Below are 17,744 nucleotides of genomic sequence, written 5' to 3'. Positions count from 1 at the left end.
TCTTGCACAATAATGTACAGCTTCCCCGCTCTGCCAGGGGAAAATTCCACCATGGAACCCAGTGGTCACCGCAGTCTTCCCTGTCTTCCTTAAATAGAAAGCCTGGCGGAGAAGCAGCACCCTCAGCAGCCACAGGTCATCACCGCCTATGACAACCAAGGTAAGGGAATCCTTGGCTGCTTGCAGTGCATTTCCCTGTAGCTCTGCTCCTGGGAGCTGTCGCTCCAGCCGGAGACAGTCTGGGATATGAAGCTTGGTTTGTAGGGATCATTCAGATCGTCTCTCTGCCCCATGGAGATGGGAGCATCTGTGTCCTCCCCTTGAGCTCCAGAGGGGAAAAAAACACTGAGAGACTGTTTGCTTCAAGTCTTGCCCTTCACCTGGGATCAAGATATTTAAAAAAATAATAATAAATCCCAAGCCGGGCACCGCTGGCTCATACCTGTAATCCTAGCTACTCAGGAGCCTGAGAGCTGAGGATCACGGTTCAAAGCCAGCCTGAACAGGAAAGGCCGTGAGACTCTGATCTCCAGAAAACCAGGAGTGGCGCTGTGGCTCCAATGGTAGAGGGCTCGCCTTGAGCTGAAGAGCACAGGGACAGCGCCCAGGCCCAGAGTTCAAGCCCCACAACCGACCAAAAAAAAAAAAAAATCCCGAAGCCACAGAATTTCATCATCACCATCACCTTATCATCACCACAGTTAGGATTTATGGAGTACTGATTCTGCGTTCTGTCAGCTTCACGGTTAACCTCATTTGACAGGTGCTCTTACTGACTTCCTTTGTACAAAGGGAGAAACTGAGGCTGGAAAGGGCTGTCCGAGTATCCGAAAATCACATGATCAGCAAGGGTTAGAGCCCTAAAAGCCTTTGCCCTTCTCTCTCCCAGTAAGCTCTCAGGCTGTTAACCTTCACGTGGCTCCTGAGCAACTTCCTCTGCAGCTCCCCTAGAATCTGCCCTCCCCCTGAGTGCTCACGTTTCCTGACCCACCAGCCCTCCCTCCCTCCCTCTCTCCCTCCTGAGTCTCAGTATTTCCTTGGCCTATCCTGAGACTGAGAATTCTGGGGGCAGGTGCAGGGGGACGGGGGGGCGGCAGAGGAGAGGGGCATTCCCTGTAATGCTGAGCTCGCTGCCTTGAGGATCTTCATTTTCTCAAGACAGGCTCTGGGGGCTTAGGAATGGCAGACAAGAGCATCCCCGAGCTGTTTGTATAGTTGACCGGATCAGAGCACAGGAGAGGGCAGACCAGAGGGGAAGGCCTGGTGAGAAACTCCCATGCCCACTGTGGTTAATAATCACTCTTATTGGAGGCCCAGAGGGCCTGACATCAAAGACCTCTTATAGGCTCAGTCCTAAGATTCGGGCATGAGTAAGACTGATGTATTTACCCTGCACAGAAATGAAGTGATTGCATCTAGGGACAAGGGGCAGCTCACTCCACCTGAAGCAGGTTATGTGAGATTTGGAACCCTCTCAGGGAAATTGCTCTGTGAAGCGTGGGCCAGCCCAGCCTCTCTGCAGAAAGGCACTGTCAGGTAATAAGAAAGGGAAAGCCAACGTGGGTCACTGGTACAAGGGGCCAGCTATTTGCAGTCTGTCTCGGTATCTCTTTTGGCTGGAAACTCTAGGACAAGCCCCTAGAGCCTGCTTCGTGGGTCCCCCAAGATCTACCAGGACAGATATGAATACCAGTGCAAGCCAAGGCCGCACTGAAATGGACTTATCTCACATCGCCCACCACAAAGCAAAACTCAAGAGACATTCTATTAGAAAGAGAGTAGATGAACTGGAGATGTGGCTCAGTGGTAGAATGCATTACCTAGCATGCATGAAGCCTGGGGTTCGATTCCTTAGTACCACATACACAGAAAAAGCTGGAAGTAGCACTGTGGCTTAAGTGGTAGAGCGCTAGTCTTGAGTACAGAGAGGCTTAGGGACAGTGCCTAAGCCCTGAGTTCAAGCCCCAGGACTGGCAAAAAGAAAAGAAAAAGAAAAAGAGAATGAGTGAACAATACTTAACCTCACTTGTGAAACGAGACACATCCTGGTAAGGGAAGATGGATAATCCTAACAAATAAAACAGTGATTCCGGTAACCCTAAAGGAGAAAATAAAGAGTTCAAGATGATGGGAACAGGGGAGACCGGGGTGTATCCATTTCCTGGAAATGCTATAGCCAATTCCCACAAACTTGGTAGCTTAAGGTAACACACACACACACACACACACACACACACACACACACACACAATGGTTTTCTGTCATTTCTGGAAGTGAGTCCTCTGAAGTTGGCTCAAGTCACACTGTCAGCTGGGCACTATTGGAAGAAGGTCTATGGGAGAATCCATTCCTTGCTTCTACATTCTGCTTCTGCAGGCTGCCAGCATTCCTTGGCTTGTGGCTGTGTCACTCCAGTTTCGGAGTCCATTATCACATTGCCTTCTCTCCTTATAAATAACCAAATCTCTCCCCATCTCCCTCTTATAAGGCTGTACATGGTTGCATTTAGGGGCCAATCAGATAATGCAGGATAATCTCTCGGTCCTAAGAGACTTAATTTAATCACATCTACAAAATCTTCCAGGTCAAAGAAGGTAATGCTCTCAGGTTCCAGAAATTCTGGCATGGATATCTTTAGAGGTTGGTGCTCACAGTCTATTACAAGCGACAATTTAAAATAGAGCAGGTGGAGCTTGGGACAGAACTCAGAGGTAGAACACTCAACTAGCATATATGGAACCCTGTGTTTGATCCCAGTACTGACATAGAGAGAAAGAGACAGAGACAGAAAGAAAAGGCAGTTTTCTGGTGCTTCCAGGTCATCAATCCTTACATAGACCCCTTACATAGGGGTCTGCTCGTGGGCAGAGTGGCTTTCTTTTTTGTTGTTGTTGTTGGTCATGGGCTTGGGCACTCTCCCTGAGCTCTTCAGTTCAAGATAAGAGTCTTGTGGACTTTCCTGTTCTGGCTGGCTTTGAACCGTGATCCTCAGATCTCAGCCTCCTGAATAGCTAGGATGACAGATGTGAGCCACCGGCACCTGGCTAGAGAGGCTTTTTTATGATCACACATGTGTTAGGGTCAAACCACCATGATTCCAGACCTGGGACTTCCCAGAGACCTCCATCCTACCCAAGGGGTCCTGCATAGGGCTGTGTTTTCAGGAGCTCACTGGAAGCTAAGGGGCAGCCAGGGCTGCAAAAGACCCCTTCATTACACAGTGGGCTCAGATTTAAGTTATAGAGCACTAAACGACCATCTCATAACCAAAGATGTTGAACAGGGCTTTTGTACTGCATTTGGTAGCACCCAGTGAGGTTGGTGCTCCAATAATGGTGTAGAGAGCTAGATAGTCCCATTACCTGCTGGCATGCTTGCCCCTGGATTGTCCTAGCTCACCACTTCCCAATTACAGCCTCCTGGGGCAGAAAAACAGCACAACGGTGGTGAATACCTTAACCAAGGCCTTGTCAACGTTACAAATGCTTTTAACTAAGACCTCCTGACCCCGAGCTGCTGCAGAAAAATATTTCTGATTCTGTTTTGGAAATAATTAACAATACAGCAATAATCAAACGTGGTACCCTGCTAATAGAGTTAATGAACGCCTTACATTCATGTTGGCAAGTATCTAGCACAAATCCCAGGGCTCCCACACCTACCCACCCACCCCCACACACACACATACACATTCATGTCCACATGTATGCCTGATGGTATTTGTTAATTGACCAGTGCTCTGGGCAGCCACTTTCAATCAGTCAGATTTAATGAACAACCCAAAACCTGATTGCCCTCCGTGAATTAGGTATTCTGAGGAAAATTAAGCCGTTAGACAAATCCTGATTGAAGCCTGAAGCAGTTTAGAGAGAAAGTGTCAGGTGGGAGAAGTCTCCACTGTGGGTAGAAGGCAGCCCCCTCATAGACTGTGCACAAGGTGGCCTGTGCACATCTCCACTCTGAAAGGGTAGGGGACAGGCAGGTGAGCCTGTAGTAGGCTCACAGACTTTCCTACCTGGGCTGGCTTTGAACCGTGATCCTCAGATCTCAGCCTCCTAAGTAGCTAGGATGACAGATGTGAGCCCACTGGTGCCTGGCTAGAGAGGCTTATTTATGATCACACATGTATTAGGGTCAAACTGCCATGATTTCAGACCTGGGACATCCCAGAGACCTCCAGCCTACCCAAGGGGTCCTGCATAGAGCTGTGTTTTCAAGAGCTCACTGGAAGCTAAGGGGTAGCCAGGGCTGCAGAAGACCCCTTCATTACACAGTGGGCGTCCGGATAGGCTCAGACTTCAGTGATAGGGCCCCTTCCCGGGATGAGAGAGAAATACTCTCTAAAATACCTTTACTAAGCCAGCCTGAGCTGTAGTTGCAGAAGTGTTATTGGAGTGAGGATGTAGGTCAGGAGAGGCCCACCAGGAACCTAAAGTCCCAACCAGGGTCTCCTTTACATTTGGTTGTGATTGTTACAGTCACTGTCAAGTGCTGTGATCATCTAATTACACTTAGCGTTTAGACCCAACTGTGAATCTTGCTCCAAATGGTGCCTATGATCAGAGACCGGTCGTATTAGCATTTTTCTTCTTACATTCGGAGTCTTACTTGTATTGAGTATTAACAGTTCCCATCCCCTCTCGTGCAAGTCCCACCTTGAGGATGCATGAAACTAGCCAGTGCCGTTCACCTTGAGACGGGTTAACCAGGCTAAGGACATTCTAGAAGTGAGAGAAGCCTCTGGAAGCTCTGATCAAAGAGCAGGACTCCACGGAGAACCCTGGTGTCCTTGAGGCAGAGCTAGGCAGCAGCTCAGCTGTGAGGAGAGCCAGGAGGAGCCTGTCAGCTGGCATCAGCCCTGTCCACCGAGGACGGGGTGCTGCGGGCAGGAGAGAAGGGATTGGATATTGCAGATGGGAGGAGGAGCTTGTGGGATGGGGGACCAGGTTCTGAATGAGTGGCTCTCATGTGGGTCCTGAGCTATAGAAGGGCTCCCTTGAACTCCCTTACCTTCAGACCTACAACAAACAAAAATAAAATCTAGGTCTTTCATTTCTCTCTCTCTCTCTGTCATGTTCTTCCTATAACTATGTCTGCAATTGGGGGGGGGGGGGAATCAGCAAAAATACTTTATTTTTAATAAGTATTGGCTATCATATTCTTGGCCCCATGCATCTCTGATACAAGAGAGCATTAGGCCAGGCACTGGTGGTTCACACCTGTCATCCTAGCTACTCAGGAGGCTGAGATCTGAGGATTGAGGTTCAAATCCAGTCAGGGCAAGGAAAGTCCATAAGACTCTTATCTCCCATGAGCCACCGCTGTGGCTCAAGTGGTAGAGCGCTCACCTTGAGCTGACGAGCTAAGGGGCGGTGCCCAGAGTTCAATCCTCATGACCGACCAAAAGAGAGAGAGAGAGAGAGAGAAAGGTGGAGAGTGCTTTTGCCCATCTTTGCCCAGATCCAGAAGGTGCTTGGCTTGTTGCCTGGAGTTCTGAAAAACAAAACAAAACAATAACAACAACAAGAGAATGACTTGTATATTCAAAGGAGTGCTCTAGCCAGACAGAGTAGATCATCCCTGTAATTCCCAGCTTTGTGGGAAATGTAGGTTTGAGGACCCTCATTCCAAAGTCAACCTGGGGTGGGGGAGAAAGCATGAGACCCTATCTGAAAAATAAATCAATAAACAAACAAAAAGGGGCTAGAGGTGTGCGCTAAGTGGTAGAGCGCTTAACCTCACAAGCACAAAGCCCTGGGTGAGTTCAAACCTCTGTACCACCAAAAAAGAAAAAAAAAGAAGCACTGAAGTACATTGTGTTCTGTTATTTGAATACCTGACACAAGCTAATGAGCATGTCCTGGCTTCATCTGACTGAGAATATCGCCCTTCTCTCCAGGGACGCAGCTCACGGTGGAAGTCCACCCCTGTGATGCCATGCCCCAGCTCCTCAAGAAGTTTTCTTTGGCCAAACGTACGTACGTACAGGGCTGCTCATCCTATGGGGCTTTAGCAGGGAGGGTGGAGGGTAGCAGGATTGGGTCAGACCCTAGCCTAAGCACCTTCTGATGGATAGGGAGGAGTGGTCAGGGGGGAGAGGGGGAGTCAGGGAGAAAGGGGTCTGTGGACTCAGACAAAAGCAGAGAAGTGTAACTACTTCATGCCTACCAGCTTCCTCTGTTCTTGCATCTCTTGGGATTGGGCCTGGGACGTGACACAGGGCGTGTGTAGCTGAATGTGCATTTCATTGTTGCTGGTGTCATCTTGCTGAACTGCCAAGAACCTAGCACTTAACACTCATTAACCTTATGCTCTTTTAACATATGCAATAGTATCCCCATGTTTTTGTGTGTGTTTTTTTTTTTTCAGAGAAGCCACGCAAGGCTCGGAAAGGTGATCTAACTGCCCAAGTTTTACCCAGCCGGGAAATGAGTCGGAACCTAGGTTCGACTCTGAAGCTGTATTTAGCTGGTCTCAGTGCATGTGTACAGAAAAGGACCACCATGCCCCCTCCACATCCCTTCTTCATCTCCTTGTAGGTGCTCATCTCTTGGCCCCAGGAGGACCACAGGCCAAGGAAGGGAGGCTGCAGAGGTCCTGTCATGTCCACTCCGTGTGCTAACGTCCTCTAAGACTGTCTGTCAGATGTTAGGATCTCAGGAGGGCAAACCAATGTGGCTCTGGGGAAGGAAGGAAAGAAGGAGGGAAGGAAGGAAGGAAGGAAGGAAGGAAGGAAGGAAGGAAGGAAGGAAGGAAGGAAGGAAGGAAGGAAGGAAGGAAGGAAGGAAGGGAGGGAGGGAGGGAGGGAGGGAGAGAGGGAGAGAGGGAGGGAGGGAGGGAGGGAGGGAGAGAGGGAGGGAGGGAGGAAGGGAGGGAAGAGAAGAAAGGGAGGGAAGAGAAGAAAGGGAGGCAGGGAGGGAGGGAGGGAAGGAAGGAAGGAAGGAAGGGAAGGGAAGGGAAGGAAAAGAAAAGAAAGGAAAAGAAAGGAAGGGAGGGAGGAAGACAATAGTAGAAATGAAACCCAAGCCAGAAATAGTTCACGAGAAACACTAGCTCTGGTATTTACCAAGGAAATCCCATTTTTCCATCAGCTAGTAGAGATGGAAATCACAGACAAATGTGAGAAACAATGGAACAGCTGCTTCTGAGAATGGCCCGTGTATGTCTGCAACCTTCCACTGTTTTATTTAACAGCTTAAAGTGGCTTTTAGGGGCATCTGCTCACTTTGGCATTCCCACCCACCAACTCCACTCGTTTCATTACAGACCAACCTGACCTGCTTTCAAGAAAAGTTCCTTTATGTGCTGTGTGTGTGTGTGCATGGAATCTAATATCCATTGACCATTCTGTCTTAACCATCCTAAATTCACAGAGTTCACTTGCCCTTTGACAACATCTTAAGCCTTCTGAGTTTCCCAAGGGCTGAACAGACTGCCTTCTCCTCCTCTAGTTTTACTTTGACCCACCGTTGGTCTAGTCCTGGGGTTATCTGGAGGGAACTGGTTCCTGCCCTCATCCTCGGCCGTGTTCCAAGATGGCACAAGGATGCGGCCAAGAGTTGAGTCCAGGCTCCTTGTATAATTCCAAGTATTAAGGTCAAAGAATATTCTATCTCTACTCCCTTTTCCATCATCCATCCACTCCTGGCTTCCAGTCTCTTCCCGGCCTCACCAGGAAGTCCATGGCAAATTCTAGCACCACTTCTAGGGTAGGAGAGGATGGGTGTAGGAAGCTATGAGGAAAAAAAAAAATGATTGAACAGGAGGAGACATCAGAAGCCAGCACTGCCACCAAGAGAATCATCCATGTTTGTATTTCTGTTTCTTCTGCACCGTTGGCATGTTATAGGTTTGCAAGGTGACAAAAATGGAAACACCCGACCCCGGCAGCCTGGAGGAAAAGATGCCCATGGTAAGTTTCGGGTCTTCTTGTCTAGGGCCAGTTCCCAAGAACACACAACTGAGTTGGCTTCATGAGCCAGTTTCCAGACGATCAGCAATGGCTTCCTGGGACACTGGGAGTGTGGGGCCACCTATGGTTTTGGAGGGAGGAGCATCATGATTGATTAACAATGTCTGCATGGACATGTGCATAGGAGAAGGCTCGGGTGTCAGAAGTCATCCCTTCCGATCACAAAGCAGCCGGTTATAGGAAACATCAAGACAGTTCAGGATGATGTGAGTGTTAGTGGAGCGCTAAATGTCTGCAAGGTAGCGGGGCAGAGGAAGAAACATGGAATAGGATGATAGACAACTTGGGTGGGGGTTTTTTTGAGGTGGGGGTCCTCATTTATCTTGCCTCAATTCTCCCCCCACCCGATACACCACCAGGTATCATCTGGGGCTCGGAGTAGCTCAGTACTTCTTCCTATTGTTGCACTTGAAAATTAGAATAATTTAGTTAATGCTACTGGGTGTTTTAAATGTATTTATGCAAAAAAAAAATCCTATTTGTACCTTATAGGACCTGCTCGGGAAGTAGATTTAATAAAGCATAAACCATTGTGGGTGTTTCGATATTAAAAATGTTAACCATTGTAAAATGGAATCAAGAAAGGGAAAAGGTAGTAAAATAGGGTTTACAGCCATTTTAGGTATGCCATCCTTCTTCTAAATTGGAGCCAGGGGAGAGGAACATGGAGTGGAAACCTGCTCTGTATAAATCCACATCAAATCTACTTCGATCGCTTGTTGACTCCTTTTAGGCAGCAGCAGGACCCTAGAATCTCTGGAGGAAAAGGGCACTGAGAAATGTCTGGGTAGAAGGCAGGCGCCGGTGGCTCATGCCTGTCATCCCAGCTACTCAGAGGCTGAGATCTGAGGATCATGGTTCAAAGCCAGCCTTGGCAGGAAAGTCCATGAGACTCTTATCTCCAATAAATCACCAGAAGTGGCACTGTGGCTCAAGCGGTAGAGAGCTTGCCTTGAGCTGAAGAGCTGAGGGACAGTGCCCAGGCCTACCCCCCACCCCCCGCAAGACACCCCGTAGGAGTCTTCCCGAGGTATGCCCCATTCTGAAAGGGACTAGCCGGAGGATGGCTGACACAGGACACACAAACTGGGGGGGAAGCGGGGATGATGATTCTCAGGCCTGGTACCCACCCAGAAAGAAATACGGGCTGCAAATCCAGAGGGTGGAAGGAGAATCAGGATGGTGCTAGCCCCGTGAGCTTTCCAGATCAACCTCTCAGCACTGCCTGGGACTCTTCTTGTGACAACATCAGTTTTTGAGGTTTCTTTCTTCCTGTATCTCTGTCCCTGCCAACCTCCCCCCTGCCACATAGACACAGACAGACAGACACACACACACAGACACACACACACAGACACACACACACACACACACACTCCCGGCAGGAGGCTTCTTATGAGAAAGGCTGGATAAGATGAGTCATTTTGAGGCTCAGCCTCCTTTAGAGGCTTGTTCCCAGCACCTCAAGCACCCGTGAGGCCACCACAGTTGGCTTTCTTAGGGTGTCCCAGATGGCCATGGACAAGAGAGTGACCCCAAGGGATGCCAAACACACCTCACTCTGTAAGATCCAGATGGCTATCCCGTAACACCTTGCACACACACACCCCCTCCCCCCAGCACATGGCCAAGGCCTGGAGTCTGTCAAGGGCTAGTGGTACTGCCTTAAGTGCTTCCCAGAGGAAGCCACGGAAAACTACATTGTGGGATACAAAGGCGTTCGATCACCAGTATGTCTGGGTTTGACCGAGGTTAAGCCAGTGGCTGGCATCTCTGGGTCTACACATAGGCTTGTGTTTCCTGTGCATCTCCAAGAGTTCCCAATCTACTTTGACCAGGGAAACCAGCTAGGAGACTACAGTTCCTGAGGCTAGAATTTCCAGCTGTGGGACTTGTGTTAAAGGCCAGGCAGTTGCAATGAAAGAAGGGAACCTGGGCACCGTAACCTCTCCACGGAGGGTCCCAACTGCTAACTGAGCTTTCCTGTGTTTCTAGCCTATCCTTGGGACAAGTCCAGTCTCAAATCCATGCCTCTGGACCTCAGGAAGTTTGAAAAACTGGACACCTATGCCTCACAGGTAGGAGAGCAGGCCCTCTAGCCAAAAGCCCATAAAGGTCCCCCAAATCAAAGCAGCCAAGCCTCCTGAATATCCTGAGTTTCCCGGATTGATGACTCTGGATGGACTGGATGAGAAGCAGGCGCAGATCCCTGTCCAAAGCCAATGACCATCTGTGTATCTCCTTTGGAAAAGTGTCTATATATAAGTATGTATATAGAGCAGGGCACCGGTGGCTCACGCCTGTCATCCTAGCTACTCAGGAGGCTGAGATGTGAGGATTACGGTTCAAAGCCAGCCTGGGCAGGAAAGTCTGTAAGACTTATCTCCAACTAACTACCAGTGGAGTTGTGGTTCAAAAGCTCAGGGATAGTACCCAGGCCCTGAGTTCAATCCCTACAACCAACAATAAATAAGCAAATAAATATGTAAATCTATTCTTTACATATTCTGAATATTAAGCCCTTATCAGGTATGCAATTTGTGTTGTTTTCTCTTAATAATACCTTTTAATGTTCAGATCTTTTTTGTTTCAATAAATTCGTTTACTTATATTTCCTTTTGTTGGGGGTGATTTTAGGATCCTATCTAGGGATCCATGGCCAAACAATGATTGGCTCCAGTTCTTCTAAAAATTATATGGCTTAATCTCTTATATTTGAACCACTGATCCACTTTTCCCCTTTATTTTTGTATACTATGCAATGCAAATATCCAATGTCATTCTTTTGCACATGGAAATACAATTCTTCCAGCCAGGACCATTTGTGATTTTTGTTTGATCAAAATTCAAATGGCTATAGAAGTATATGGGCTTCTCTCTATAAATTCTCAGTTCTATTTGGTGGGTCTATAAGAGTCTATGCTGATACAAAACATTCGCCTTACAGTAAGTTTTGACATTGGGAAATCCCAGCGGGAGAACCTCATTTTCTCCTTTAAAAAAAAAATTGCTTGTGATCCACACTCAGCCAGCCCGTCCCTCCGCGCCTCCTCTCCCAGCTTCTTTACCTGGAGGAAGAGCAGCACTGGCTGTGAGTGAATAGAGCTAGGCACCCCCACGGCCCTCTTCCCGGCCCTGAAGCAGCACGCCCTTCCTGCTCCCCAGGTGACGGTCAAGAGTAGCCTGGATGAGCTGGTGCGTGACCTGCTTCAGGAAGCGCATAGCGATCTAGAAAGAGTCCGCGCCATTTGGATATGGATCTGCTACCACATAGGTATGCTCACTTTGTGTGTGTGTGTGTGTGTGTGTGTGTGTGTGTGTGTGTGCGCATGTGTGCACGTGCGTGCGTGTGCCATTACCAGAGCTTAAACTCAGGGGCCTCAAAATGGCTTGCTTCACTTGTTCATGGTTGGGGTTCTACCACTTGAGCCAGGCCTCCAGTCCAGCATTTTGTTGGTTAACTGGAGATCAAGTGTCTCAGATTCTTCTACCGAGGCTGGACCGAGCCACGGCAGGGCCCTGTTTCCTCAGGACCCCTCCCTTTTTTGCTCTCCCCCTCCCCCAGAGTATGACATTGAGGCTGCTCAGGAGAAGAATCGCCGAGCCTTCAAACCTACGAGCATCCTGAAGACCAAGAAGACCAATTGTGATGGCTACGCTGGTCTCTTTGAAAGAATGTGCAGGTATGACTGGCAAGGGGGTGCTGCTGACCCGACCCCGTCCCTCTTCCCTGCTTCCTGTGCACGGGATAGCTTCCTCCCATGCCTGGCCCGAAACCTGAATTTGCAAACTCTGCTCTGAAATCCAAGGGAGTCCCGCAAAGGTCAATTTCTCCCTTTCAGCACCAGCGTAATTGACCCTGTACCATCTGCTGGACTTCGTGATGCATTAACATAATGGCAGACGAACGCACAGCAATAATTTAGTTATAAAAGCCCCTTTTTCCGCCTTCTCCCATCTCCGTGCAGCTGAAGGTTAAATGAATGGCAGGTCGGGGAACAAAAGGACAGTAGCTGCTCACACCGAGAGGGCCGTGAAAATCCTTTGGGAAGGTCAGATGTCTCACCTGGGGAAATCACAGTATCTACTCGGAAAAACCTGTCAGTCAGAACGCCGGGTAGTCAGGGAGAAGCGTCTGTCTGTCTGTCTTCAGGGCATATATGTGGCCAGGTTGGTAGCTTGACTGAAGAATGAACAGAGAGAGAGAGAGGGAGAGAGAGAGAGAGAATAATTTGGGGGCTGGGAAGGTGGCTCAGTGGTAGAGTGCTTGCCTTGCACACATGAGGTCCGTGAGTCTTACTGGTTTCTTCATCTTCAAGTCTCTCTTCTTCCACCTCCCCTAGGAGTACCCACGTCTCCCACCTATACACAGTAGGCCCTCAATGGCTAGAGAGTTAGAATGGATCATTATAATGGGTCGTTCTGCAAGGCTAATGGATAGTTATAAAGTGACAGGAAAGGACAGGGGCATTCCTAGGCAGATGAGGGTGTTCTCTTTTAAATAACTGAAGAACCACATGTGTTTAGCATCTGTCAGAGAGGATGGTTTTCATCTCAGTTTGCAAATGTGAAAATGTTCTAGATTTATGTTTCTTTATCCAGGGTCCTCTTTCTAGCGTGCCGTAGGAGTGCGAGATATAAAGCCAGAAAGACTTGGGTTTCCATCTGTCAGCGATCACTTATCTGTTGGGCTCCTTTTGATAAGCGGTTGAAGCTTTTACAGTCTCTGTTTCCTCATCTGTATACGGGGGAAGGGGGAACCCTATCACCTCGTTAGCAAGACAGGACTGGGTAGGAACATGTCATCTGAGGTTTTCCACCTGACTCTGGAGTTCTTGAATTTTCATTTTAAAAAATAATAATAAAAATAAAAACCTTCCCTGTCTATTTTTTTTTTTTTTTTGGATATTGGGAGTATTTTTGCTCTATGGAAATTTCCTCCAGGCTGGGCTGGCCCACATAGACTCAGGAAATTGACACCTGCCTTGAATGAAACTGTCATCTTCGTCGCCTGGTCCAGATTCTTAACAAGGGCCATATTCTGGCCTGCAGCTGTTCATTAAAATACAGCTCGGCGCTCTGCATCGCCGAAAGTTTAGCTCCAACCTCACGGTTACCATGAGCAAGATTCCTTCCCCTGCCTTAAATGTTAAGGATCAGTAGCCCACACGTGCATCACCTCCCTAATCTTTACCCCCTAACGTATAACTGCCAGAGGTCTGGTGGATTCATTAGTTCATCCCTTCAACACGGAAACCAATGCAATTTCCAATTGCTGATTTACCCCTGCAGGGCTGTCAGGGAAGAGCTGTTCCCGTGCAGCCATTTTGACTTCCCGCCAGGACATTCCATCTCCTTGCCACGGCCTCCTTAATAACTGATTTAACCAACGTGACTTTGGTAGGGAACGTAGATGTTTCTTGATAGCATCATTCATCTTCTCGTGGTCTCTCCCCGGCTACCCATGTGTGGCATCTTTTGTTAGTGCTCTTGCAGGGGATGGCTGGTCTGGTTTCTTTCTGACTTTCTGTCATCAAACATTAATGTCCTCTCCTTGTGCCTTGGTTGCCCGTAGCCTTAATTGATTCTGTCTAATCTCCTGGCAGTGGGTCCAAGTTACTTCTCCAGGCTCTTGCCACTGATCCCACCTCCAGTAAATTCTCTTCTCCGGTTACCATGGCTTAGGTCCCACCAGGTAGCAGATTTCCCAGAGATTTGGGGATAACTAGAGGCTTTGAGGCTGAGTGAGCTGATTGTCACCAGTCAGATGACAGTTGGATTTCCATCCACCCACAGGGAGGCTGAGGTGTTCACATGCAGATAGCTACTCTGGTCATCCCTCCAAAGTCTTACAACACCGCTTGATCCCAAATTCTCTAAAAGATAGGGAGTGACAATCTAAACTTTCCGTGAGATGCCAATTCCCCAGGAGATAACTCTAAATGATGGTCAAACGTGACTTCTTCCTGTAAGGCCTCTGAGACACCTAAATTCCCCTTTCCCCATATGGATGCACCGAGGGAAGAATCAAAGATAAATTATTGAGCCAGATGGCCGTGATTCTTGCCTGCAATCCTAGCTACTCAGGAGGCTGAGATCTAGAGTATCACAGTTCAAGGCTAGCAGTTCAAGGCAGAATAGTCTAGGAGACTCTGTCTCCAAAATAACAAGCAAAAAGCCAAGCTGGAAGCATGGCTCAGGTGGTATAGTACCCGCTGAATCTACAAGTAAAGCAAGTAAAAGGTCTTAAATTTAAACCTTGGTACCAAAAAATAAAAAAGTAAGAATTATATTACTTTAACAGATCATCTTAATTTCACTCTATGTGCCAACTACAGATTTATAGAGTAGAACAAAAGCTTGCTTTACGAATGGCCTGGCCCAATAGAGCTGCTTCTTATCTGTGCCTCAGGATGACTGTATCCCAATTTTACCTGAGCTCCTAGCTCGCAGCGCAAGGTGACTTCCCTCTCTGAACCAGCCCTCCCTTGCTAGAGAAGAGAGCACGCTTCATGCCACTCCACGCAGACCTTGGGGCGAGAATTACTACGGTGATTACAAGTTACTGACCAAGCCATGAGGAGTAATGGAAGAAGGGGGAGGGGGGAACGGTAACATTTAGCAGAAATGTACGCATGCTGTCAGCCGTGCCAGAGAGCAAGTACATAAACCATGAAAGAGAAGCCATGGTTTATTATCCTGCTGCAGCACAGAAATCACTCTTTCAACAAGGTACCGAACGGAAAGCACGTCTCCTTGCCTCTCCTTACAACTGCGGTCCCTCTCTCCCTCCCTCCCTTTTTTTCCCACTTGGCTCAGACATCCTGGGAGAGATGAGTAGAGCTGGGAGACACACCGCCGCTAGAGCCTGGCATACGGTCCTACCACACAGTTCCTGTAGCAGGCCCTTGACACTCTTGGTACAAAATGACAGTCGTAGTCTTGACCTACTCAATTAATACCGGAGGAGGACACAACACACTTAGCTGGTATGCCCGGATCTTTGTTGGTTGTTGTGGGGCTTGGACTTTGGGCCTTGCGCTCTTCAGCTCAAGGCGAGCGCTCTACCACTTGAGCCCCGGCACCACTTCCGGTTTTCTGGTGGTTCGTTAGAGAAAAGAGTCTCAAGGATTGTCCTGCCCCGTCTGGCTTTGAACCTGGATCCTCAGATCTCCGCCTCCTGAGTAGCCAGGATGACAGGCGTGAGCCACAGGTGCCCAGCCTGGATCTCTTTCTCTTTTTTTTTTTTTTTTTTAAGTCAGAAGGATAATGTATTCATGGAAGCCACAATCCCAGGGGAAGCAGGTAATGCTCTTGCTTCTGCTTGCCTGGACCTCTGTGCAGTCCATCTCTATCCAACCTCCATCGATGGCCACAGGGCCCTTCACAGCCCTGGGATTTGCTGTGGTCGGGTCCCTGAGCCCTGGGGTGGGGGCCTCAACTTTCTCAACCAGGAACTTCCTGGTGCCCTGGGGAAGTTTACTTCGGGCATCCTGCATGCACGTTTGCTTGGTGGACTGAAACACGCATCAGCCCCTGCTGAGGAGCTGATTCTGGGGTTGTCAAAACTGTCGAAAGTAAAAGCAAGATTCTGCAGTCTGAGGTTGTTAAACAGATGTCCTTGGGTGATATTTTAGGCTCTCAGCTGTCTAGCTGAGTTCTGTAGCAGGTAGAAGTGCTTTTCATCCTTCTTCATCTCTTCCTCCTCCTGCTCCCCCTCCTCCTTCTTTTTCCTCCTCCTCTTCCTCCTTCCTTCCTTCCTTCCTTCCTTCTTTCTTTTGCCGCCTCCTCCTCCTCCTCTTCTCCTCTTCTTCCTCTGCTTCTGCTTCTTCTCTTCTGCCTCCTCCTCCTCTTCTTCCTTCTTTCTTCTTTCTTCTGCCGCCTCCTCCTCCTCCTCTCCTCTTCCTCTTCCTCTTCTTCATCTTCCTTCTTTCTTCTGCCGCCTCCTCCTCCTCCTCTCCTCTTCCTCTTCCTCTTCTTCATCTTCCTTCTTCCTTTTTTCTTCTGCCTCTTCCTCTTCTTCCTCCTCCTCCTCCTTTGCTTCAGTACTATGGATCAAACTGAGGACTTCGCGCTTCCTAGGCAGGTGTCTGTCTACCCTTGGAGCCACACACCCAGCCTTTTTCTGTACTAGCTCTTTTTGCAGCGCATCATTCCCCTGTTGGCCTGGGCTGCCCTCCACCTACCTGTGCCTCCCTGTGTCACTGGAGATAACATGTGTGCCGCTTCCCCCGTAGCTGCGATAGCAGGCTTGTACCACTGCATCCAGCTGTTGGTTGAGATGGAGTCTCACCAACGTTTATGCCCGAGCTGGCCTCCAATTGTGTTCCCCTGATCTCTCCCTCCGAAGTAGCTAGGATTACGAGCTTGAGCCACCACACTCAGCCCTCTGCCCTTTTTTCTTTTTTCTTTTCCACCGTTCTGTTCTCCCAGCTTTAGCTAGCAAAGCGAATACTCCCTCTGTTGGGCTCCCAGGGATTTGTTTTATTATTGGTTTTTATTTTTTTTATTTTTGTCAGTTGTAGGGCTTGAACTCTGGGCCTGGGCGCTGTCCCTCAGCTCTTCAGCTGAAAGCAAGCACTCTACCACCTGAGCCACAGCACCACTTCTGGTTTTCTGGTGGTTCATTAGAGATAAAGAGTCTCATGGACTTTCCTGCCCTGGCTGGCTTTGAACCACGATCCTCAGATCTCAGCCTCCTGAGTAGCCAGAATGACAGGTGTGAGCCACCAGTGCCTGGCTAGGTTTTTGTTTTATATACTGGTGTTGCATTGTAGTGACATCTGCAGGTATGTCTGCCTTCCAATCATGAACACGGGTAGGGCGGCCACTCACCTGGGTTTCTGGAACAATGTATTTTATGTCACGGCTATGTCTTGTCATTTCATGAGAAACCATGGGTTTATCAAACCCGCCCTGGGGTTTGATATACGTGAATACAGCCAGTGGTCTTTTGATGAGGTGAAAGGGTCATGGGTCATCCTGGCTGGCTGCCAGAGACTGGATACAAAACCCTGCTAGTCCTACAATTATTGTCTTATACACGCAAGGTTACTTCATTTTCCATGAAAACTAGGTTATTAGCAACAATGCTTGACACTCCGACTTCCTCTTTCCAATTCATCTTGCACATGGCTGCCAGGTAATAACAGATCCTCATGTCAAAGTCAAGCAATGCACCAGCAGACGCTGGTTTTCATCTTTTTTTTGCTGCTGGAGGCATTCCCTCCAGCCCTCCTCCGCCTGTCAGAGCAGACTGACTCCCTGGAGATCATTTCATGCCCATGATGAGGGGGACAAGGCTGGAGCTAGAGCCCTGGTTTCCTGGCTAGGACCAAGTGGCCCACCCACTTCAGCTCCAAGTCGTCACTTACTTCTTCCTCCTCCACTCCTTTCCCGGGTTGATAAGGCTGTCACAGCCTCTCCCCCATTTGCTTCTAGAGATAAACCTTCCACTTCACCCCCTTGGTGGGAGAAGATTCCGTCTGATCAAGGCAGGCTTACCCCCTTGCAACCTCCCAAGGGTATCCAAGCTACCAACCTCAGTCCATGCCCTCACTTACCCCAACGCCTGGAGTCTGTGGATGCTCAACGTGTCCTTCCGTGGCTCAGTGGGTCTCCTTCCTAAGCAGAGGACAAGCTCCAGCTTGTGGTACGGCCAGGGGCCTGTCAGCCCCATTAGCCAGCTCACCTGAATGCAAAACAAGCCATTTTACTCAACACTGCAGTTTCCCAGGACTCCTTTTATCCCTCCTCGTGATACCAGAAACTG

At 48.8% G+C, this 17,744-nt stretch overlaps 1 protein-coding gene across 1 annotated transcript in view; it reads left to right on the top strand.

The window, feature by feature from the left end:
* Positions 1–17,744, top strand: part of Ky (kyphoscoliosis peptidase) — a 30,066-nt gene that overhangs the window by 7,014 nt on the left and 5,308 nt on the right. Inside the window, exons 3-8 of the mRNA XM_042671722.1 lie at positions 98–160; positions 5,900–5,974; positions 7,850–7,912; positions 9,968–10,050; positions 11,138–11,246; positions 11,538–11,655. Coding sequence (XP_042527656.1) covers positions 98–160; positions 5,900–5,974; positions 7,850–7,912; positions 9,968–10,050; positions 11,138–11,246; positions 11,538–11,655 — 511 coding nt within the window. The remainder of the gene's footprint in view (positions 1–97; positions 161–5,899; positions 5,975–7,849; positions 7,913–9,967; positions 10,051–11,137; positions 11,247–11,537; positions 11,656–17,744) is intronic.

Source organism: Dipodomys spectabilis, unplaced genomic scaffold, assembly GCF_019054845.1.
Source record: "Dipodomys spectabilis isolate Male_0828 unplaced genomic scaffold, ASM1905484v1 ptg000656l, whole genome shotgun sequence".
Taxonomy (NCBI): Eukaryota; Metazoa; Chordata; class Mammalia; order Rodentia; family Heteromyidae; genus Dipodomys; species Dipodomys spectabilis.
The sequence above is the reverse complement of the archived record's forward strand: the minus strand, read 5'-3'. Positions and strand labels throughout refer to the sequence as shown.